The sequence below is a fragment of the Malania oleifera genome, chromosome 10, assembly GCF_029873635.1.
Source record: "Malania oleifera isolate guangnan ecotype guangnan chromosome 10, ASM2987363v1, whole genome shotgun sequence".
NCBI lineage: Eukaryota > Viridiplantae > Streptophyta > Magnoliopsida > Santalales > Ximeniaceae > Malania > Malania oleifera.
Genome location: NC_080426.1, coordinates 51394295 through 51420098, shown reverse-complemented (window position 1 = coordinate 51420098; position 25804 = coordinate 51394295). Strand labels below are relative to the sequence as shown.

Here is a 25804-nt window from a genome sequence, read left to right as displayed (position 1 = left end):
AGTTGACATCGTACAAAATCTCGACTTTGAAGCACCAAATGTAGCCTCAGAAGTCCTAACTCCACTTAATTCATCAATGAACATCCTAATCCAAATTGCCCTTGCATACATGGTTACACTCAACAAATTCACCAATCTTTTCAAAGACAATGCTTTGACTTCATCTACCCCAATGTATGAATTTAACAATAATGTTTGTTTTTGCTCAATATTCAATGTTGAGTCTATAGTCCTATCACATCTTGATGCTGATAACTGACTCACCCTACCCTAATATATGACATACGGCTATGTTGGGAAAGCAATGGAACTATGCACAGTGTGTAGTATACATATAAACCATGAGCAGCATATCTTAGATCATTCTGACAAGAGGATCCATACAGGCTGATGGACATTGAACCAAAATCTTCATACCCCCATCCTAGAAAAGCTTGTGCCCTTGTATAGCCAAACATCTCGTTGCTTCTCATAATATGGTGTCACTATTGGATTACTCGGCTTATTTGGGGGCCAATATATTATTAGTTATAAAAATATATACTATTTTTATAATTATCCTATATTAACCATGCCCTTGAAGTCATAGTCACTTCATGATAACTTCTTGAGATTTTTAAAAAAAAAAAAAAAAACTAGCCTTCTAACAAATAATAGTGAAATAGTGATAAAACGTGTAACGTCAATTCAAGAATATTTATAGATTCAATAGCGATAACAAAAATAACTGCAAAAAAATTAGTAAATACAAGTCCTTAATTGTCATAATTAAACGTATAGGAATTAAAATAAATTTTGGTTAAAAATAAAAGGATTAACTTATGGTTTGATCGTATTATAATAATAGACTCGATTTAAGTCTAGGTGTGTAAAACAATTATTCTACACAATTTTGGAAAATTAAAAATGCACAATTGCACTCGAAAGTATGAGGTTATTAAACACTACATTCTAATAATATGCTAACTCTTTGAGTAGGTTTGCGAAAATGAAGCAAAAATAATTTCCATTTTATGTAGTTCTTGAAAATGTGGGAAAAAAAAAATATTAATTCTATGACAAAAGACACACTAACTTCCCTTGAAATTTGGGAAAAAAACATTGACCTCCGCTAATGTTTCAAAAATTCCATGAACTTCTCCTAAAATTTCAAAACCCTCATAGACCTTGCCTACAGCCCTTAAAACTCAATTTTTGCAGAGTACAAAAGGAGGTTGGCGTCTTTTTTATAATCTCTAGCGAGGTCTGTGCACTTCTTAAAATCTCAATGGAAGTTTGTAAGATCTTTAGAACCTCAAAGAATGTCATTATTTTTTCACAAATTTCGGAGGAGGTCAATGTCTTTTATCCTTAACTTTATAAATGTAGAGTTAAAATTGGTATATGCTATAAAATGCCAGAGACTACAAAAGTCAATAGGGCTCGAGCTCAATCAATGAGGGAAGATCGATTGAGCCCAAAATACCTTTTATTCCAACATCCCGTAAGATGAAAAATAAAAAAATGACCTAACACATGCAAGATTGGAATTAAACATATCCAAATGAAAAACAAAATTTTAGATTGCAATAGCAAGTTTAGCACAACATGAGGGAGCTAGCACAGTCAAGCCAAAAATATATTCATTATTAAATGCTTAATTGCATTCAAACTTTCCCAAGCGGACTCCCAAAATGTTAAAGACTATATTAGCATGCCTAGCTCAAGCAAAAATCGAGTCAAAACAGTTCCATTCTAATAGTCAAGTGAAAAAACTATAGATGCAATTTTGGGAAATCTAGAAGATTAAAACTATAGATGCAATTTTGGGAAATCTAGAAGATTAAAACTATAGATGCATGCAAGAAATTACTGAAAAAAAAATTTATAGATGCAAGATTGCACTAAAAAGTGCCCAAATGAGCTAAGCTCACAAAGTGCTAGACTACAACAGTAAGCCCAACTGCAGATTGGGTGCAAATAATAATAATTGTAATACCAAAACTAGCCCTCAATCTATGCAGTTTTAACAAATGAAAAGTTAAACCTTACAAATGAGTGATTAGATTAAAATTTTCCAAATGAGGTACCAAAATGCTTTGCCATCAATTAACATTATCACAAACAACCAATGAATTTGTGACAAAATTAATTATGTCTTTAGAAGCATATAACGAGTGGAGAGCATAATCTCGTCAAAAGATGTTAGAATGAAATAATAAATGAAAAGAATAATTTTGGGAAGAATAATGCACATATTGTATAGCTCGAAATAAAATAACATATGCCATAAAAATACAGTCATATTCATATAAATAATGAAAGGAAAAACTCTGATTAGGTGCACAAATTTTACATGCAATAATTCTAGTAGTATTAGATCCATTGGAAGTCATGAAAATTGATATCTGAAATACAACTAAAACCTCAAAGCCCATGCTTTCTATCAAATATCAACTAAATAACAAGTATGAGGTCGAGTCACTACAAATTACTAGTCCATCAACATGAGAGCTGGGCTGAGCCAAATCCAGCTGATTCCATGAAGGGCTGATCATGCATGATCATCCTGCAAACTGAGAGAGAGAGAGAGAGAGAGAGAGAGAGAGAGAGAGAGAGAGAGAGAGAGAGATAAGTATAAAACATAGCACCACATAAAGCAAAACAAATGATATTGGAGATCCATCAAGATTTTATTGAATTTACAGAAAAAAATAACAGAGAAAATACAAGGGAATAATAAAAGCAGAGGCACAAAAGCGACCGATAGCATAGGAATTTAGAAAACCAAGAAAAAGGGGGGAGGGGGTGCAAAATTCTTCACAGAAACAAAAAAACACCCTTCAGTGCCAGCAAAACAAGCAACCCAATCCCCCTTATTTTACGTCCGCGAAAAATACAACTTTCTACCTTCTTTTATGTCTATAAATATAGTTATTAATTTAAGACCCACATTTGGTCTAAAAACCAATTTTCATTTCCCCACTCCGTTTTCATTTTTGTTTCCTACTTTCAAAGGGTACTCAAGAGAGCAGGTAATCGCCAAAATCACAGGAACCAAACACACCATCATGCTTAAGTCATTGGCCGTTATTCCATCCTCACATTTTAATTAGCCCTGCCTGCAGATGATAGACAACACATGCATAATAATAATAATAATAATTGTTATAACTAAAATGATAATAATGAAGAAGAGGTGTTGCAGGAGAATGATGATAATGGTGATCACCTATAGAAGATGAATAAGAAGGGTGACCAAAAGGAGCTGGAGGTAGGGGGAATGGGGTATTGCAACTACAATTACTATGTGTTTGAAGAACCAAGCAGCAGAAATAGGAGGAAATGCCATGCATGAGTGTGGAGAGTTCATGGCAGGTGGAGAAGTAGGAACAAACATAAAGAATTGTGGTACATCCGAAAACCATGGTAATGAAGGCAATTGTGGATGGTCATGGTTCAGCATCCCCAATTGTTGTCATGGTTTAACATGGAATGAGTAAAAAGAACAAATCCAAACAAGATGAAAACTACGACAACAGAATAGGAAGCAATAAAATGTTTAATCTGAAAATCTTGGAATCTGTGGTACCTGCATGAACTGCCAAGCTAGTTAAGGAAACAAGACTTCATAAATGTGCTAGTAGAGCGCATACAATGTTGTGTATTGAGATTTTTTAAAACAACCAAAAACCAAGCCTTAAAGGAGGAGGGCTGCATTAGGTAACTAACAGCTAGCATAAAACTTGTCAGATCACTATGATTGAGATTTTTTTAAAATAATAATAAAAAAAGAAAGATAATCATCTAAGTAATTGCCTACACAAATCGTTCTATAGGAAGTTCTTTAGACACATGCAATTATTAAAGGAAAATGCCAAACTTTTAAATCATATAGCCCTTCCACACTAATGCATATCATCGACTACATAAGCTTCGCACATCCTTTTTTTTTATTTTATCACAATTGATAGAAATCTACCAAAATCTATTAAAAAGGCCACAACTAACAAAGCAAGGGCTAGTTGTGCCACTCAAGACACCCTTTTATATTTCTTAAAAACCATTACTCCCCATCCATATCATGGACTCACAGAAGGTATCTTTATGATACGAAACACAACTCCAAACTCTTAAACTTTAAAATTCTACATGGCTTGTGTACCAAACATTAAATCTGAATTGAAGCATAAAAATATAAAATAAATTGAGATCAATTAGTTGCAATGATGGATTTATATTTAATATGACAAGAATATCAGTTAGGTTTTTCCATACAAAAAAAAAAAAAAATTCATGCAAGGAAAAGCACTAATAGAATTTTGGGCATCCTCCACTGTTTGAAAGCACCACTGCATTCTATTAGCATCTGCAGTGAAAAACAATCTTCAAGGATAGAAACATTGAAGAAAATATTGAACCTTAGCAGATGGAATAGGATCATCAGAGTATTTTCTAAAATACAAAGCAAACAAATCTCAGCATCATTAGTGATGTGGTGACCATTTTCCAAAATGACTTCATTTAATCCAATAAAACTTTACATTGAGAGGTAATGCAAAAGCAATATAGCCATTCATTTGTGAAACATCTAAACACACCCTAAAGTAACAAATAAAGATAAAGGAATTGAAGTAAGCACTGAAAAGGCACCAACTACCTAAAGAAATAACACATCACTTCTTCTGTGATTCAGTTAGCAAAAAATAATTATAAATAAATAAAATAAAAACTATACCTGAACTAGAGTTGCAACAATATTGAGATCAACATGTCAAGATGATTCGTTGCTATCAATCACTTTACATCTTCAATGGTGGCCAAAGCGACGGGGGAACAAAACTGAAATGGCAGGAGGAATTTCAGTTCACATGTATTCTGGGTATACAAACTATTTGCAATTATACTTTATTCAACAGTAAACAAGAAAAATAACAGATTTTTAAAAAGAAATCTTTTAACATATATGTTAAAAGGTCATAAAATTAGGAGTGCATGTCCCTTTACTTGCTTAATTATCTCATGCATTTTCTGTCTATTGCAAACATGGAGTTTCTATCAACCAATTATTTTCTTTATTTACATTTTTTTTTTTAAATACAACTCATGTTTTTTCAATAAGATATTTTTATTTTAATTTGAAATTCACAAAATACATATATATATATATATATATATTTGTTACATATTTTAAACTTCTCAAGCTAACAATTATTCTTTTTTAAGTAGTCATCTACTTGTGCAAAAGACATGTAATCATGAAAAGCCCAGACCAAAATATATTTTAAAAATTTTTAAGATTTTATTTTTTTTTTTTAAAAATAGATATTTATAATATTTTTGAAAAATACGAACCAATTTTTCTTATTTGTTCAATTTTTTATTTAAAACAGTATTTCTAATTTTTTTTTTTTAAATGTAAATAACTTATTTCATCCTATTGGATTATTTTCATTCTAATTTAAAAATTATTTTCTCAAAAGTATAACATTGCTCTCACATATTTAACTTTGTAGTTTAACAATTATGTTTAGAAAATAGCAAACCAAAAAAAAATTCCATTAACTAATTATATTTTATGCATTAAAAATAGAGCTTGATATAAAATATACTCAAAAGTAATTTTACGTGTAGTACGTTAATCTCAGATCATTAGAAAGGAAGGGCTTGCCTAATATACGACAGAGTTAATTTGCTAGTGACATGTCTATTGGCGTGAACTCCTTTTCCAACGGCGAGGCCTACTTGCTGGAACATCCCTTGAAGTGCCAACAGAAGTCTTAGCATCTTCTTCCACATGCCTCTCCTCATCACTTTCATCATCAAAACTTATGGTTTTGTCTGTTGACTCTTCCTCATCTTCTGGCAACTTCCCCAAGGTTTTCTGTTTCGAAAGCTGGTCCCGAAGCTCTCTGAGTTTTGCTTTCTTTGAATTCAGGACCCCAAGAAACTAGTGGCAGAAAAGGGCAAATTATCCCTACTGTAGACACTATTACATAAAATATATAGTTTTTTTATAGAAAATAATATTTTATTAAAGAAAGAAAAATATATAAAGCTCTAAGGCAGAAGACAAGAAGTCCACATAGAAAAGAAAATTCAAAAAAAAAAATACAAAAAATAAACCACAGCAGATATAAATTGAATCTCCTCTAGTATTTACATACAAGAAGCATAACCGAATTGTTCAAACTTCAAACTAAAAATTAGAAAAGTACAAATGAGTAAAAACATTGGTAGAATTTAAGTGCAAGAAACTTTAGAAAGCAGCTATGTAATTTGGGAAGCCTGACTGTATCTAACCAATCTTCCAAAGCACAGTTTTCAAATTAAGAAAACATAAATTTCAGAAATCACTTCTATCTCTTGAACAGTTACCCTCAAATGCATCCTTATAATGCAGCGCTTGACATTACACAAATATAGGGCATATGGACACTGAGGCATATGATACCTATCTGATGGAGGAAAAATCCTATTTGACATTAATCAGCTTCCCGTCCCAAGAAAGAATTAAGTGTTTTGTCAAATTGGAGACAGAAAGGGGTTTCCTAAACTTAAAGCATGTAATCTAACAGCATCTCACAAGAAGAGTGTACCAGCTAAGAAGTAAATATATATCATTAAAGGCGTCACGGGGCACAACCTGCAATAAGCATATGTCTGATTCTGACAATTACTAACAGTAACAAGTTAATTTGCAGATGAAATATATGGTAGGAGATGAAAATATGATGACCACTGCTCCAACCTCGGTAATGTCACACATGAAAACAAAAACAAAAAAATACACACCTTTGCATAGATTGCAGATTCAAATTCAGTCTTCTCGTCACTGAATTTCTCACTTTGTGCTAAACACTTTTCAGCTTCCACCTTTAGGCTCTCAAATGATTTGGTCTTCCTAACAACTTCTTCCTGTTTGTGTGACAAAGAAGTCACAGTGAGAGAGGAAGTCTATTAGCATCGTCATTTCCAAAGAAAACAACAATGCAAAAATCTTACACTTAGCCTTATGTTTGCATCCATAAGAAAGTCCAAGATCTCTGCTGTAGTTTTTTGACCATCAGCCGATGGTTGACACTTCCAACGCCACTCTAACTTAGTGCCTTCCTTCTCAAATGTCCATGACAACTGCATGACATCACATCTTAGCTTAGCTATCATCTCCGTCGATGGGATTGTAAAACTATTTCACTGGCTTAAAAGAGCTTAAATCAGAACAACAAAAGCAGTTCAATATGTTAACCAAACACCACCCTCTACCTACTACAAAAAGTATAAAAATGAACTTACTTCTTTTTCCACAAGGGTTTATCAATTAGGCAATTCATGGCTTTCCTCATTAGACTAGAACTCGAATTTCCGGAGCTGCAGTGTTCCAATTGAAATAAGACCTTGATATTTAAGTGAAGATATCCTAATGATTGGTCATATCTCAAAATTGTCTGGACATCATCATATCCAAATATAGACATATTAGCAATTGGACAACCACATATGTTTTCATTCACTTTAAATATAATTAATTAATTTTAATACTTTATTTTCATCTATTTTATAACATGGTTAAATTCACTACCATTGACTCACCATTATTGTAAATTGTTGGACAAAATATGGTTTATTAGTTTTTTTGATTGAAAACTTCAGCTTATAAGAATATTGAAACATAGAGAGTAAAGAAAGAATTGTAGTTATGAATTAGTTATTAGCTATGAGAAGTAAGGTGTACCCCCAAGAGAGGGGGTGAATTCGGATTTTAAAATTTCTTTTGGAAACTTCAATGTAGTACGACCCTTTTCAAATTGAATTAATTACAATCACACTCTCCAATTAGCAGCACAATTAAACTTATTAGCAACTTCACAAGTATAGTTAATTTGCAATGACCAACACTCAATCTAATCAATAAGGTAAGTATGATTTCTCAATATGAAATAAAATAGAAATTTCAGCAAGCTTCCAAAATTCAGATTTTGATTTCAAATAACTTACTTGAGTTTAAGTATGTTAATGAACTTTGATATTTATCAACGTACTTCCTTTAATCAAGGTTTCCGCAATTCCCAATGACTTTTTAATTTCCAGCAATTAAGTAAACAACCACACAATTTATATATGCAGAAAATTAAAAAGAGTAGAGGAGAGAGAAACACCGAGATTTTACGAGGTTCAGCTATACCCGCCTACGTCCTCGCCTTAGGCAAACCACCCAAAGATTTCACTATAACACTCCCTTAACCGGACAGAGCAAATTGTTTACACACTCCTTCAAGTAGGATGGAGCCCTCCTCTACAAGCGATACCCCACGCTCGGTAGTCCAACGATTCAACAATCCCGAACCATAAAAAATAATAAGAGAAACAAGAACAATTCTTGTGTACAAAAAGTACTCTCAGCAAGAGCATATTAGTACAAGTGAATATCACAATATACTTCATTCAAAATCAATATAGAAAGAATTGAAGCCCAGAAATTTATCAACAGGGTTCTTTCTTAGATTGAGAAACTCAGTAGAAACACAAAGAACCGTAGGCTTTAATCAGAAAATTCTCAGTAGAAACTTCAGCAAGAGTCTTAGCAAGAAAACATTTTGAAGAGTAAAAAATATTATGCTTGAATGCTAATTGTATGAATTGGTGTCTTTAATCCTATGATTTAGCATGTATTTATAGAAGTAAAAAGTTTAATTTTCGTATTCCCCAAGTTACTTGAGTGTTTCCCAAGTTTTCATAAAGTTTGGGGGTCAAGCAATCTATTTTGGAAATATTCCCTTGCTGTTTTATTTTGAATTTTACAAAGGTCAATCGCCTAATCTATCGGGGTCAGTCGCCTGATCTTATTCTGTTTTAGCAAAAATTCAAACTCGGAATGGGGTCAATCGCCTAATCTCAGAGGGTCAGTCAACTGGGCCTGTTCTGTATGCTCAATTAATTCAGCATAAAAATGTCAATTGACTGATCTATTTTGGTCAGTCAACTGCACTAGCAAATTTCCACAATGTTTAATTTTCAAGACTTTGATCCTTCAATTTTTGAAAAACTTCAGTATATCTTAAAAAAGCATTTTCCGAAGTTTTCAAAAATTGGTCTCTTAAAGTCAATAAAAGATTCCTAAGAGCTTCATTCATTCATATTGAAATGTTTGAAGTACTTACAAGAGACTTTCAAAACTATGACTCTTCTAATCACTAAGTCTTCATGTATAGCTTCCATTCTTTACATTGAGCTTGGCTTTTAGCTTCATCTTTAACTTCATAAAATCTTATGTCATTAATTTCAAGCTTTTCAAGCTTTGTTAAGCACTTTGATATTAGTCACTTGGGCCACTTGAGCTTGATACTTGTGTTACCTGAAACATCATCACTTAACCAAACATGTTAAGTTTCCTTGATTTGTTATCATCAAAATAAGATTCGTAAGCCTTGTTAGGCCAACAATCTCCCCCTTTTTTATGATGACAAATAAGGAGCAAAAAATGAGTGAACCTTAATAAGGCTCCCCCTTACAATAAGCATACTCTTAACAATATTTGAAAAATGAAATATCAGATGTTATTAGAATCAGTTTAAGCTCATATATCAACCATGTATAAGTGTTCATGAAATTCAGCAATGTATATGTGTTAATTTGAATCATGTCTTATATCTTAGTTTTGCAATTCTTCTAGCATATCTTATATCTTATCTCATATCTTATCTTATATCATATCTCATATCATGTCTCATTTCTTAGTTTTGCTCAAAAATCTTTCTCCCCCTTTTAACATCAATTAAAAAGAGATAGATATTAAGAAATTTAGACAAAAAATAAAGCAATAATCAACCATAAGCATATGATATATTCATGAGCAACCAAATAAGCAATAAATCCAATAGGCAAAAAAAAAACACACACATAAATCAATGTTTATACAACCATAAAGTATAAAATTATGCAGTTCTAGCATCTGCATCATCTTCATCTTCTTCTTCTTTGTCAACTCCTTCTTCGTCATTTTCTTCGTCTTCTTCATCGTCATCACCTGCATCAACTGAGCTTATATCCATTGGACCTTTGCCATGAGAAGAGGATGAACCAGTCATGTGATGTTCAATCCGACTAAGTCGTTGATCTAGTACAGAATAATTGACTTGAAGAGAGGCGAAATTATCTTGAAGTGAGCTAAGTCCTGATCTCTTTCCTCCACTAAAAGCAATAATCTGTTGGTGATAAGCCAAGAACCATGATGGTGCAACATCAATCGGAGGAGCAGGTTGTTGGTCTTGAGGTTGTGACTCAGGAGCTTGTCGTTGCCGTCTACCTCATTTGGGAAACCAACCTTGCTCGTGTTTTTCATACCCCCATTTGTTCAAGTGTAGTAGAAGAGAAAAGATCATAATGGATACATTTAACAAACAAGTCATTTGGAGATGAAACATGAAGATGAGCAAATAGGAGGTTCAAAATTACTCCATAGGGTAGAGTGACTCAACGAGCTTTAGTACGAGAAATCATCCATTTAAGGACTAAGTTCGATAAGTCCAGCTTCTTTCCTTTCAGCAAACACCACATAACAAAACATTCCAAGTATGTCATATAGTCATGAGAACCAACCAGTGGGAGGATGTTGTATGTGATGATCTTTTGGAGGATCTGGGCTTGGAGATTCAGTTGCTTGTACAATGGAGGATATCCGAAGTAAACAGGCGCTTCAACCATAATTAGTGGTAAAAATTCATCGGGAGTAAAACCTTACTCCATAATCCATGTTTGTCCAAAAGGAGGACATTCGAATTCGCCTTGACGTATATTGAAGATAGTAGCCAAGGTTTATGGTGAAAGTGCGATGGATTTACCCAAGACTTCAATAGTGACTACCGACTCCCCTTTAACCAAATTGGCATAGAAAATTTTTACAAGTTTAGGAAAATGGTCTTTGGCTTGGTAGGCAATGAAATTTTTCCAACAAAGGTTCTTGAACATGGGTAGGATGTCGAGAAAATCTTCTTCGAAAAATGAAGTACCAAGAATCGGATCCGTCAAACGGAGATGATTTTTATATAAACGCCTAGCATGAGGAGTGACAAGCCATTGCTCAATGGGGGAATCTTCATCTGCTTGCGTTGTTTGCTTACGCCCAACCGTCTTCGTTCTAGGCATCGTGAGCTCAAAACTGAACAGTAAAACCCTAGAATTTTGTGAGGGAATGATGTAGGGTGATGAGTTTCGAAGGTTAATCGGATGTTTTTGAAGTGTAGGTGCACTGAGGATCAAAGGAGACTAAAGAGACGAGAGGAGCAAACCAGGGTTAGTTAACTAGAGGCTTGAAAATTTTAGGGTTTGCGAACTGTTTGTTTTCAAACTCCGTCAATCAGTCGATTGAACACAAGGTCAGTCGCCTAACATTTAGGCGCATTTAAAATTTTTTCAGACAATAGCATGTCCGTCGACTGAGGATTAAGGCGGTCGCCTGACCTTGCTCATCCTAAAAAATTAATAAAGTCAAAAAGGGATCAGTTGACTGAGGCTAAAAGTTCAGTCACCTGACCTCTTCTACTTTTGATTTCCTATTTGCTAACTTCTTTAAACAACTTCTCTGCTATGTAACAATCCGAGTTCTCTTCTTATAGATATAAATCTATCTTCGAGAAGAGGTTTGGTAAAAATATCAGTCCATTGGTCATTTGTATTCACAAATTCAAGTAAAATCTCCTCTTATCGCACTTGTATTATCACATTTTATAGGAATTGTTAAATACTTTAAATTAAAATCTTTTAATTGTTGTTTCATATAGAGTGTTTGTGCACAATAACTACCTGCTACCACATACTCAACTTCAGCAATAGACAGGGCTACGGAATTTTGTTTCTTGGAGAACCAAGACACAAGAGACCTTCCTAGAAAGTGGCAAGTACCACTTGTGCTTTTCTATCAATCTTCATCCAGCATAATCAACGTCCGAATAGCTTATCATCTCAAAGTTGGTGTCCTTAGGATACTATAGACCTAAGTCAATAGTACCTATCAAGTATCTTAAAATTCGTTTTACGGCTATTTGGTGAGATTCCTTAAGGGCTGACTGAAATCAAGCACACATGCATACACTAAACATTATATCTGGTCTACTAGCTGTCAAATATAGTAGACTACCTATCATGCCTCGGTAATATTTCATATCTACCGGTTTTCCTTTTTCATCCTTATCAAGACTTATGGACGTACTCATTGAAGTACCTATAGGTTTACTACCTTCCATATCAAACTTCTTCAGCATATCTTTTATATATTTTGATTGATTTATAAAAGTTCCAATTTTAGCTTGCTTTATTTGAAGTCCTAAGAAGTAATTTAATTATCCCATCATACTCATTTCAAATTCTTCTTGCATACATTTGGCAAAGTCCTTACATAAATCTTCGTTTGCAGCACCAAATATAATATCATCTACATAGATTTGAATGATGAGCATATCTTCATTTTTAGATTTAATAAATAATGTGATGTCTACCTTTCCTCTAGAAAATCTCTATTCTAGTAAAAATTCACTCAACCTCTCATACCATGCCGTAGGGGCTTGTTTCAACTCATATAAAACTTTTGTTAACCTAAACACATAATCAGGTTTATGGATATCCTCAAATCCTGATGGTTGTGCCACATAGACTTCTTCATTTATGAATCCATTTAAGAATGCACTCTTTACATCCATTCGATAGAGTTTGAATTCCTTGTGAGATGCATAGGCTAATAACATTCTTATAGCTTCCATTCTAACTATGGGAGCAAAAGTCTCATCGTAGTTTATTCCCTCTTCTTGGTTATATCCTTAAGCCACAAGTCTAACTTTGTTACGTACTACTATTCCATTTTCATCCTTTTTATTCCTAAATACCCATTTTGTTCCAATTATTGGATGATCATCGGGTCTAGGAACTAACTTCCATACTTTATTTCTTTGAAACTGATATAGCTCTTCTTGCATAGCAACTATCCAAGAATCATCCCTTAAGGCTTCTTCAATGTTCTTAGGTTCTTCTTGAGATAGGAATGCATAATGATTGCATATATTTTTCAATGAAGATCTAGTGGATACACCACGTGAAGGTTCTCCTATAATTTGATCTTTTGGATGATTCCTTACAAATTTCCATTCTCTAAGTAGTTCAGAATTTTCTAAAGATTCATCATTTGAAGTTGGTTCATTTGTCTCATCCTTGACTTCTTTTATTTTTAAGTCTTCTAACTTTTGTCTTGTTTTAGCATCCTCAATATTTATTGTTTTAGTAAATGGATTTTCCTCATCAAAGTTACACGTATTGATTCTATAATTGTGAGAGTTCTTTTATTGTAGATTCTGAATACTTTGCTTTTTAATGCATATCTTAAGAATATTTCGTCATCTAATTTTGCATCGAATTTTTTTAAGTCATCTTTATCATTCAATACAAAACACTTACACCCAAATACATGAAAATAGGATATGTTAGGTCTTCTTCCTTTCCATAGTTCATAGGGGGTTTTATTTAAACTTGATCTTATGGAAACTCTATTCATTACATAACATGCGGTATTTACCGCTTCAGCCCAAAAATATTTAGGTAGCTTATGTTCATTTAGCATAATCCTAGCCATTTCTTGAAGAGATCTATTCTTTCTTTCAACGACTCCATTTTGTTGAAGAGTTTGAGGCGCTGAAGAATTGTGAGTGATTCCATGTTCATTACAAAATTTTTCAACTTCTTTATTATTAAATTCTCTTCCTTGATCACTCCTTATATTTAAAACACCATATCCTTTTTCATTTTGAAGTCTTTTGCACAAGTTAATTAGCACCTTGCAAGCTTCATCTTTGGAGACTAAGAAGAGTACCTAGGTAAACCTGGAGTAGTCATCAACTATGACAAAAGCATATTGCTTTCCTCCAAGATTTTGAGTTCTAGTAGGGCCAAATAAATCTAAATGAATAAGCTCTAAAGGCCTACTAGTGGAAATATGTTTCTTTCTTTTAAAGTTAGTCTTAGTTTGCTTTCCAAGTTGGCATGCGTCGCAAATTGTCTTTTACAAACTTAGTACTAGGTAGACCTTTGACTAAATTTTTCTTAGCTAGTTTAGAAAGTAAATCCATGCTTGCATGTCCAAGTCTCCATGTCATAGCCAGCTTGCTTCATTCATAGCTGTCAAGCAAGTGACTTCTTGAGAGATTAAGTTTTCAAAGTTTATGCAGTACACATTATCAACTCTTTTTGCAATGAACAAGATTTTATTCTTATCTTTGTTTTCAACTATGCATTTGTCTTGTTTAAAGATTATTTCAAATCCTTTATCACTTAGTTGACTAATGTTGAGTAGATTATGTTTTAATCCATCTACTAGTAATACTTCATCAATAGTCAAATATGGATCTTTACCTACTTTTTCGATACCGATTATCTTACCTTTGGCATTGTCTCCGAAGGTGACATATCAATCATCCTTAAGCATTAATGTAGTGAACTTGGACTTGTCTCCGGTCATGTGTCTTGAACACTCACTATCTAAGTACCATTTGTCTTTTGACAGAGTGGTCCTAAAGCATACTTACAAGAGGGTTTCAAGGTGTTACTCTTTGGTATCCAAACCTTCTTAGGCTTTTTGGTTTCAGGTTTTGTTTCAGCTTTTACTCTCCACACTTTCTTGACTTTATTTTTTCTTTTAAATGGACATTCAAACTTTATGTGTCCCTCTTTCTTGCACAAGAAGCAAGTAGTGTGTTCATTAGCATTAGTGGAGGATGTGCTTGCATAGTATTTTGATTCCTTTACAAAGTACCCCATGTAAAGATTCTTTTTCCTTTTGTTTTCAACTCCATTGAATCCAATTCCTTCTTTGTCTAGTGACATTCTTTGAGTACCTATCAGCTTTTCAAAGTTTTCCTTTCCTTTTGTAAAATTGTAGATGATTTTGTCTTTATCCTCAATTTTACTTTTAAGGTTGCTTATTTCTAAATCCTTCTTACTCTTACCATTTACTTGTAACTTTACTAGGTCTTGAGACATTTCATTTATCTTATTCATGAGATAATTAATGTGAGAGTCCTTTTCTTTTTCAGCTGATTTCGAAGTTTCTAGTTGATTTTTAAGTATTTCATTTTGTTCTTTCAAGGCTAGATTTCTTTTAGATACTCTTATGAACCTATTATGCAGTTTACCTCATCGTCTTTTGCCATGAAGCAAATGTTTGCTATTTCTTGATCGCTTGATTCATCCTCACATTAACTTAAACTTGAGTCATCCCATGTAGCTTTCATAACCTTCTTTTTCTTCTTCTTAGTGTCCTTCTTAAGTTGTGGACAATCAGGTTTAATATGCCCAACCTTTTTGCAATTATAACAAGTAGGGGATTCATTCTTTGTTTCCTTTTTACTTGTTTCCCCTTTGTTAGATTTTAAGCCTTTAAACTTTCAAGTGAACTTCTTTTTTTTTTTAAAAAAAACTTTCCTAGTCTTCTAGTGATGAAGGCTATATCATCATCATCTAATTCGTTTTCTTCTTCTTCTTCTTCTTCTTCTTCACTAGAGCTATCTTTAGCAGCCTTGAGAGCTATTGATTTCTTGTTTTTATTATTCTCAGAATTTCTTTCATTTATCGCCATCTCATAAGTGAGGAGCGATCCTATCAGTTCATCTAGGGAAGTATTTTTCAACTTTCTTCCTTTTGTTATTGCAGTTGCCTTAGGTTCCCAAATTGGTAGAAGTCCTCTAAGGATTTTCCGTATCATTTCATAAGTTGAGTAATTCTTTACTAAGGCATTGAGAGAGTTTATTATATGGGTGAATCTAATATACATACTAGTAATGGTCTCATCAGGATTCATTCTTAAAGCTTCATACTCGCTAGTGAGCATATCGATTCTATTATCTTTTACATCAATAGTACTTTCATAGATTACTTCAAGTTTGTCCCAGATTTCTTAGCTGATTTACATGTCATAATCCTATTGAATTCATTTACATGAAGGGCACAATATAATGCATTCATAGCACTTAAATTTACTTGCAACATCTTATGGTCATTGTCAATCATCTCTTTTCCTTCTTTAGGTATCTCTTTACCATCCACGATTTTAGTGGGGATAAGGTCACCATGTGTGACAACTTTCCATGTTTTCCAATCCATAGTTTGTAAATAAATTCTCATTCTTTGTTTCCAAAAGGTGTAGTTTACACTGCAGAAAATAGGTGGTCTAGATGAAGAATTGACCCTCAGCAAAGAGAGATATACCTAGGTGTGCCATAGGGATCTTTATGTAGCTTCTAGTTTAAGATTTACTACAACCTAACTCTTTGATACCAATTGAGAAGTAAGGTGTACTCCCAAGAGAGGGGGTGAATTGGAATTTTAAAATTTCTTTTGGAAACTTTAATCCCTTTTCCTATTGAATTAATTACAATCACACTCTCCAATTAATAGCACAATTAAACTTATCAGCAACTTCACAAGTACAATTAATTTGCAATGACCAACACTCAATCCAATCAATAAGGTGAGCTTGATTTCTCAATATGAAATAAAATAGAAATTTAAGCAAGCTTCCAAAATTCAGATTTTGATTTCAAACAAGTTACTTGAGTTTAAGTATGTTAATGAACTTTGATATTTATCAATGTACTTCCTTTAATCAAGGTTTCCGCAATTCCCAATGACTTTTTAATTTCCAGCAATTAAGTAAACATCCACGCAATTTATATATGCAGAAAATTAAAGAAAGTAGAGAAGAGAGAAACACTAAGATTTTACGAGGTTCGGCTATACTCGCCTACGTCCTTGCCTTAGGCAAACAACCAAAGGATTTCACTATACCACTCCCTTAACCAAGCGGAGCAAACCGCTTACACACTCCTTCAAGGAGGATGGAGCCCTCCTCTCCAAGCGATACCCCACGCTTGGTAGTCCAACGATTTAACAATCCTGAACCGTCAAAAATAACAAGAGAAACAAGAACAATTTTTGTGTACAAAAAGCACTCTCAGCAAGAGCAGATTAGTACAAGTGAATACCACAATATACTTCAATCAAAATCAATATAGAAAGAATTGAAGCTCAGAAATTTATCACCAGGGTTCTTTCTTAGATTGAGAAACTCAGTAGAAACACAAAGAACCGTAGGCTTTAATCAGCAAATTCTTAGTAGAAACTTCAGCAAGAGTTTTAGCAAGAAAGCTTTTTGAAGAGTAGAAAATATTATGCTTGAATGTTGATTGTATGTATTGGTGTCTTTAATCCTTTGATTTAGCATGTATTTATAGAAGGAAAAAGTTTAATTTTCGTATTCCCCAAGTTACTTGGAGTGTTTCCCAAGTTTTCATAAAGTTTGGGAGTCAAGCAATCTATTTTGGAAATATTCTCTCGTTGTTTTATTTTGAATTTTACAAAGGTCAGTTGCCGAATCTATCGGGGTCAGTCGCCTGATCTTATTCTATTTCAGCAAAAATTCAAACTCAGAATGGGGTCAATCGCCTGATCTTAGAGGGTCAGTCGACTGGGCCTGTTCTGTCTGCTCAATTAATTCAACATAAAAATGTCAGTTGACTAATCTATTTTGGTCAGTCGACTGAACTAGCAAATTTCCACAATGTTTAATTTTCAAGACTTTAATCCTTCAATTTTTGAAAAACTTCAATATAACTTAAAAAAGCATTTTTCGGGGTTTTCAAAAATTGGTCTCTAAGTCAAAAAAAGATTCCTAAGAGCTTCATTCATTCATATTGAAATGTTTGAAGTACTTACATGAGACTTTAAAAACTATGACTCTTCTAATCACTAAGTCTTCATGTAGTTCAAGCTTTTCAGACTTTGTTAAGCACTTTGATATTAGTCACTTGGATCACTTGAGCTTGATACTTGTGTTACCTGAAACATCATCACTTAACCAAACATATTAAGTTTTCTCGATTTGTTATCATCAAAATAAAATTCGTAAGCCTTGTTAGGCCAACAAGTTATTTATAGTTGTTAGTCCTAATCAGTTATCTAACACTTTTTATATCACATTATGTTCCCTATTTAACCAATATTTGTGTAAGGGCATTTTATGAAATGAAAAGTGGCACCAAAGTAGGAAGTCCCGTTTACATATGTACAAGTCATCAAACACATACGATGCAGTAACAATGTTATTATATATTTTTTTATATAATTAATTCTTCATACTTTTTACCTTATTCTATTTTAATAATTTAATTAAATACTTATGTCTATAATTACTCTTTATCCTACTATGAGTTATTGTAAGCTACTAGACATAATAAGGTCTGTACTTTGAATCAATTAAAAAGGCGCAGGCATAAGGCAAGGCATTTTACCCCTAGCGAAGTGAGGCGTAAGCCTCAAGTCATTTAGGCCTAAGCCTTTTGGGACTGTATTTATTAATTAATAAATAAATGTATATATAGCAAAAAAAAAAATGAACAATAAATAAAAAGGTAAAAAATAATTCTTAAATCTTTTGTAGGCCATTTTTGGCCCACAAACTCAAATAAAACATGTAAAAGATAAGCGTAAGTCATAACATTACAAAATTCACACTTTTTTCATAGTTCAAAGTCTAAACTTTTAAGTAAACATTACAAAATCAAAGTCAAAGAGAGGGGACAGTAGCCTATTCGACTCAAAGATAGTCACATGTTTGACCAAGACTCCCCTTGCTTCAAACTTCTAAGTTCATAAGGAGATTTCCATGAGCCTCGAGGAGTGATTCCATGAGCCTCAATAAGAGAGAGAGATTCATGAAGACTTATAAGGTGGGGAGAGATTCTCAAAGACCCATTATGGAGAAAGAGAGAGACAACAGTCCAGTTGGAGGAGCAATGGCCAGAGAAGTATTGCTGGAGCAGATCAATGGTCCAGACAAAGAAACTGCTTCGCCAAGGGGCTGCTTTGTCGAACATAAAGAGCAGTCTCACAAAAACGGAGAGGGGCATTTGTGCCCTAATTCTTATTTTCTATTAAAAATAAGTTAAAATATGGGAACAAAAAGGCATGTATGCCTTAGTCTTGAGGCATAAAGGTGAGCATTTTTGTCTGAGGCACACACACAAAGCCAAAAGGTGTACGACTGTTAGCCTTATAGGAATTTTGCATTTTGAAGTACACATTGAGACATTTATGGCTGAAAACACACTGATGCATGCCTTGAGGCGTGCCTCAAAAACGCATTTTAAAACACTCCTGTATTGACATATAATTTGCATAGGGGATAGCTTAGGATGTTAAAGATTTGATGTCTTGTAGAGGGGATAGGTTGGGATGTTGAAAATTGGAAGAAAGATTTGAAGTTATTTTTTAATTATTCAATATTTATGTGATAGTTATAAGTAGTCATGGGTTGATAATTGGATACCTATATATTTGTTTTGTATTACGTTAGTTTTACTAGTTGATCAATAATTACATGGGTATTTTAGTTATGTATGTATGTAGTCTATAGACTACCTATTTATGCTAGAATATTAATATGTATTCTTTTCTTATTTCCCCTGAACAACTAAGCATTAGCTGTAAGCAAGTTGATCATCCACTTGCATCACCACTTGCATGAACATTTAATTTAAGTTGGCTGCAACAATCAAATTGACATGGATTGTGTAAAAAAAGGGCAGCAACTCCATTTTCCGAAACGAAGTATTCCAATATAATTCCATGCAATTAGCTCAATCTTATGATAGCAGTTTTGTGAGGAAGTCTTATATTTTTTCCTTTTTTTTGCATACCCAGCTCCTCTGCCATTATATTTAAATTTCTAGCATTTTAATTTCACTCATTCCCATATGCACCCAAAAATTTAATTGTATCTGAGCCAGCTCCTCATTTTTCTCTCAATGTAGTCCCCACACATATTAGCCACAAGGCCCACAACGTGGTCTCAAGTGGCAGCAATGAGCTCACTTTTAAGTATTTCCAAAAGGGAATTCCACACTTCGTTGGAGAAAATTACAATTTATTGAGCACTCTTATGAAGACATTGTTCATCTCCCAAGATCTTTGGGATATCATCAAAATGGGGTATGAAGGTGTACCAAGTCCTTGTATTAGAGCAACTTGCAACTATGAATCTCTTGGGAAAAAAAAGGAAAAAAGAAAAAAAAAAAAAAAAGGAGCATAAGCAGAGATGCAAGAGCCTTGCCCTTTATTTTAATTAATAAAGGAAAATTATCGAAGGACCTCAAGGTTTTGACTTTGCCAAAAATATTTGAGAAAATTTCAGGATTAAAGATCAATATATCCAAGAGTGGGGTTATGGGTATTAATTTGAGTGAGGGTGCTTTAGAAGCTTTTGCTAATTTAGAGTGTAGTTGGATTGGCCTTTAACTTATTTGAGCTTTTCTCTAGGTGGCAATCCTAATTCCTCTTCTTTTTGGGAACAGGTGGTGGAGAGAGTGGGTAGAAGATTGGAAGGTTGGAAAATGACTTATTTATCTTTAGGGGATCGTATTACTCTTGTCAAATACTGTTCTTTCTAACATTCCCATTAATTATCTTTCCTTTGGGTGAATGTTGACTTGGAGAAGATTATGAGATATTTTTTATGGTCAAGTGTTGGAGATGAGAAGAGAGTTCATCTAGTTTGTTGTGAGAAGGTGAAAAGACCTAACTCAGCTTAGAAACTTGGTGTCTAGAAACATTTCTTTGGTGGGTAAATGGCTGTGGAGGTTTAACTTGGAGGTTGATTCTTTAGGGCACGTGGTTATTAAAAGTAAGTACAGAGCATGGGAATGGGCGGGATACTAGGGGTAGTGGCATTATTTCATATGCTAGTCCTTGGAAATTAATTTCTCACATATCTCAGTTCTTTTTACTTCTTACTTGCTATCATGTAGGAATTTAGGAATCATATATTCGCTTCTGGGAAAATGTTGGTAGGTGAGGTATTTTCGGAATCTTTGTTCCCTCAACTTTCTAGAGCCTCCCTCTTGCTTAATGTACCAAATAATGCTTCCTACTCTCGGAGATTCTTCTGGTTTGTCTTCCAAAATATCTTTTCTTGCCTAGTTCTTGAAAAAACCATATTCTTCTTTTTTCCTTTGAACCACTTTATTTGGAAGGCCAAGGTTCCTCATAAGATCAAGGCTTTTAAGAGGACTCTGACCCCTAATAGGCTTAATACTAATGATTTGCTGCAATTGAGGAGATCTTATAAGCCATAAGTCTAAATATTTGTGTCGGGTGTTTGGAAGTAGGCAAGACAAGTGATCACTAGTTTCTATGTTGTAGGGTGGCTAGGTAGCTTTGAGCTTTCCTTTTTTCAGTCTTTGAGGAGGCACTAGTTATTCCTAAGATTGTTGATGTTTCCCTAATGACATGGTACAAAGGATTTGGGAGGAGTAACCCAGGGAAAATCTTATGGAGATGTGCAGTTTTTGGCATTTTTTGGACTCTGGAACCAAAGGAATGCAAGGATTCTCAACAGTAATATAAATTTTGGGCATTTTCTTTGGCATAGAGTTATTTCCAGGGCTTCTTTTTGGGCTCATTCTTTGGGTTTATTTCAAGGAATGTTGTTATTGGATCTTCAAAGGGATGGAAAGGGGCTTTGCTGTAATTTTTTTTTTTCTTTCCATTTGTTTGCTCTTTTTTTTTGTGTTAGGAAAATTTCTTATCCTCCTTTTCGTGGAATTCTTTTTTCTATACATTAATGAATTTTCTTTTTATATTTTTTTTTTTTTTTTTTAAAAGTCAGATATTGTTTACCTAGTTAGCTTATTTCAAGATTTATGCACCAACCTAGCAAATTACACTACGTAGGGCTGCAAACAATGCGAGCTGATCCAAGCTTTGCCCATGCTCAAGCTTGTTTATTAATTTATAACCAAGAATAAGCTCAAGCCAAGCTCAAAACTGAACTTTAATTTACTTGCTCAAGCTTGTTTATTATGCAAATTAACAAGCTCATGAGCTTACCAGGCTGAGCTACCAAGATGCTTACAAAATATTTTGGTCCTTTTGGAACCTCTCACTTTGAGAGGTGAGATGCTCTTAAGTTTTTGTTAGATAAAAGGTGAAAAAGGGTTCTTACTAATACTACGTTACAGTTTATTGCCCTCACCAAGCTAACCTATCGGCCTTGCGCATAGGCCCAATCACTAAAGTTAAGTTATAGAGTCTAAGCTAAATAAGCCGATGCCCAAAAAATCCCTACTTTTAACCCCACTACAGCCTATCAATCCCAATTCGACCTTATTAAACTAGAGCTCATAAATGAGTCTAATCCAAGCCTATTAAACAAGCCCAAACTCAACCAATAATCGAGCTGCTCATGAGGCAAGCCCATTCATGCTTAGGATTGGCTCGTTTATTAAACGAGCTATAAAATTGGGTTTGGGAATCACTCATTTATATAATGAATGGGCCTGAACAAGCTCTTACCAAACCGAACTCCCACGTCACTCGTGAGTGGCTTGGTTCGTTTGCAACCCTAACACTATGGCCCCAAAAATTTATGTTATCCTCAAGGAGCAAGAATGTTCAGATCAAATATGTTAGGAAAAGAATTGATTAGGCAGGCTCAGCTGACAATCTCAAAAGCACCTCAAGATATTTATTTCACTTGGGGTCAAAAATAGTTTCATGGGCATAAAAAATAAATAAATAAATTAGTGGCACTTTCATTAGCTCAAGAAAAATATATCGCAGTAACAGACAGGGCCTGCAAAATGTTATGCTTAAGAAGAATACCATGGATTTACACCATTATTGAATTGTGACATCATTTTATCAAGGAACTCATGCAGGAAGGAGAAAATTCACCTACAATTTGTTAACACCAAAGAGCTGGCGGATTTATTTACCAAGGCAGTAAAAGAAAAAAAAATTAAGCAATTTAGAAAGTATGTTGAATTTATAGTTTGTAATTTTATTATCTCCCTTCAACACAGCAAGTGGATCAGCCACTTGCATGGCCACTTGCACGACCATTTAATTTAAGTTGGCTGCAACAAGCAAAATAACATGGATTGCCTAGAAAAGGCAGTAGCACCAGGTTTTTGAAGTGAAATATTCCAATATAATTTCATGCAATAATATCAATCCCATGATAGAAATTTTGTTAGGAAGTCCACAGTTTTTCATGTACCCAGCTCCTCTACCTTTATGTTTGAATTTCTATCCTTTTAATTTTATACTTCCCCACATGCACCCAACAATTTGTGCATGTGTGATATGTTTTATTTTTTATTATTATATAGTTAATTAGTTTTTATATTTTTTCTATTATATAACTTAATTAAAATCATTTTTTATGTCTCCAACGTTGACCCACTAACACAATAAAGTTATAGGACAAAATTTTGTCCCATATATTTTTTAGTATAATTTAAATCTATGGAAATATTCTATACTTTTGAAAAATAGAAACCAAATCAAAAAATTGTGGTGATGAGTTAGTTACATACTTACATGTAAAATATTTATGTGTTAGTTCAAATTATTATGGATTATCTAGTCTTTATTATTCAATTTATATTTATGTAAGCATATTAATCAAGAAATTAATAGAACTAGTAGACTTCGATGTCTTAGATCTATTATGCAAGCGGATGGGGAAATTGAAGGGGTTATAATACATAAAGTTAAAGTAGGTTGCGTAAAATAGTGTATCGAGCATGTTTTGTGATCGTAAAATACCTTTAAAATTAAAAGAAAGTTCTACAAGACAGCTACAAGGTCGGCCATGCTTTGTGGATCAAAATCTTAGGCAACTAAGAAATAACATGTATAAAAAGTAAAAGTTGCCAAAATGTGAATGTTACGGTGGATGAGTAGTATAACATTAAAAGATAAATTAAGAAACGAACATATACGCAATAAACTAAGCATAGCACCGGTTGAAGACAAGATAAGGGAGGGGTGATTTAGATGATTTCGGCATTTGAAACGCAGGTCTAGTAGCACAGTTATAAGGAAGAGAGAATTATTGTTTCTAGTATTAAAAGGGATAGGGATAAACCTAAAATAACCCGAAATGAGGTAGTGAGGAAGAATTTAATCTAGAGGAAAATGTTTTTGATCAAGAGAATTGGCTAAAAAGGATTCATGCAACTGACCTCACCTAGTGAGACTTCAGGTTTCTTGTCGTATATTTTTAGAAATGGAAAGTGGACACCAAAGTAATTAAATTGAAGGAAAGGACAAATGGACACCAAATTGGGAAATCCCCTTACATAGTTACATATACTAGTTGTAGGCACGCAAGATGGCTTTTTTCCTAAAATTTTATATTTATTTTGAAGAAGTAATTGTAGAGAAAATGAATAGGAGTTGAAGGGTATTTAAATTTGATTAGAAGTGCGGTTATGATTAATTATAAGGACATTTTGGGGTATTTCTAGGGGTGTTTTAGGATAATTATTAGTAGTTATAGGGGTATTTTGGAGAGTCTAAAAATCAGACCGAGAAAAAGGAATCCCCTCAGTATTAGAGATAACAGCTATTAGATAGTATGTTTTAATTTATTTTTATACAAATAATTATTTCTTTTTATTTTTATTTTTTTCAATTTTGTGAATAAAATTACTTTTTATGTCCATAACATATCCCACTATGAACTCTTGTAATTTATTAGGTAAAAATATCATCATTTTCATTGAAAATTTGAAATTGAGAAATTGCATAAGTTAGTGTTTGGGAGCATGGATTTCGCTGCATTTGAATTTGTGTGAATTTAAGAAAAAGTCAATATAATTTTGTATCCTTTATTCAAATCCACACAAATTCAAATGCAAAGTCTCCAAAGTCCAAATCATACTCCTAAATGTAAGGTAAGAATACTTCCAAGACATATGCTTAAACTAGAGATACAAGTATAAGTATCCAAAGAGACTTGCATTTGAATAAAAGGGAAAAAAAAAAAGCTATTTCCCAAAATTCTAACAAATCAACAAGCCCTGGCAAAAAAAGGGACCAAAAAAATAAAGATAGGGATGAATAAGAGTAAACTGACCCTTCTGTGACCGTCCCCAGCATCGGCGAACCCGTAGGCTGAACCAGGCTGTTGGAACCCAAGGTAGCGCTCCGCGAGGTTGACGTAGTCAGAGACGGGCTGATCCCACTGGGCGGCTCGCTCTCGAACCTCAGCTTCGGATGCTGCAAAAAAAACACCAAAAATGTTGTGAAGAAGTATTCCCATTATAGAACACTTTCTAGAATCCAAAGATTGAGGAGAGAGGTTGGAACCGTGACAGCTCCAGGCATGGAGGCCGTCGGTGATGGAGAGATGGAAGTGAGTGGGAAACCATGTGCCTTTGACGAAGATGGGTTGGTGGGTCGGGTGGGGTTCAGATTCGGTGGGGATTTGGAGTTTCAGGCATGTCCGCCTCGGTGAATCCATTAGGAGGAAGATGCAGATGGATGAAGTACGGGCTTTATTTCGTTTGCCTCCCTTTTTCTTTTTCTTTTTTTTTCTCGTTGAATTTGAATTTAAATTTGTACCGATTTAAAATAAAATAGTATAAAATTATAATATATTTTATTTAAATTGATTTTTAAATTTCATACTCCTTATAAGATTTAAAGCTCCATTAAATATTATGAGACTCATATGAAACTCTTACTTAATACTACCTATTACTTGATTGAGCTCAAATACTAAGGTAGTACTTACAATTGTTCGGTTTCAAATCTTATAAAAATCGTTTCTTTCAAGTGTTTCTTTTTTAGAAAATCTATATTTTATGAGATTTGATAAAGATAAATAAAAATAAAATGCAACCTTCTTCTTTTATTGCAAATTATATGAGAGATTCATGATTTTATGTCAAATTTCACAAGAGGTCATAAAATTTTTGAAAAACGGAGGGTTGTATCTTTT

At 33.6% G+C, this 25804-nt stretch overlaps 1 protein-coding gene across 1 annotated transcript; it reads right to left on the bottom strand.

Annotated features, from left to right (window-relative positions):
- Positions 1-4717: 4717 nt before the first annotated feature.
- Positions 4718-25399, bottom strand: LOC131165889 (DNA repair protein XRCC4). The gene is made up of 6 exons (XM_058124040.1): positions 25171-25399; positions 24938-25080; positions 6985-7113; positions 6775-6897; positions 5651-5929; positions 4718-4821 (listed from the first exon to the last, which is right to left on the bottom strand). The coding sequence occupies exons 1-5, from the start codon at positions 25322-25324 to the stop codon at positions 5687-5689; spliced, it is 792 nt and encodes a 263-aa protein (XP_057980023.1). The 5' UTR covers positions 25325-25399; the 3' UTR covers positions 4718-4821; positions 5651-5686.
- Positions 25400-25804: the final 405 nt, after the last annotated feature.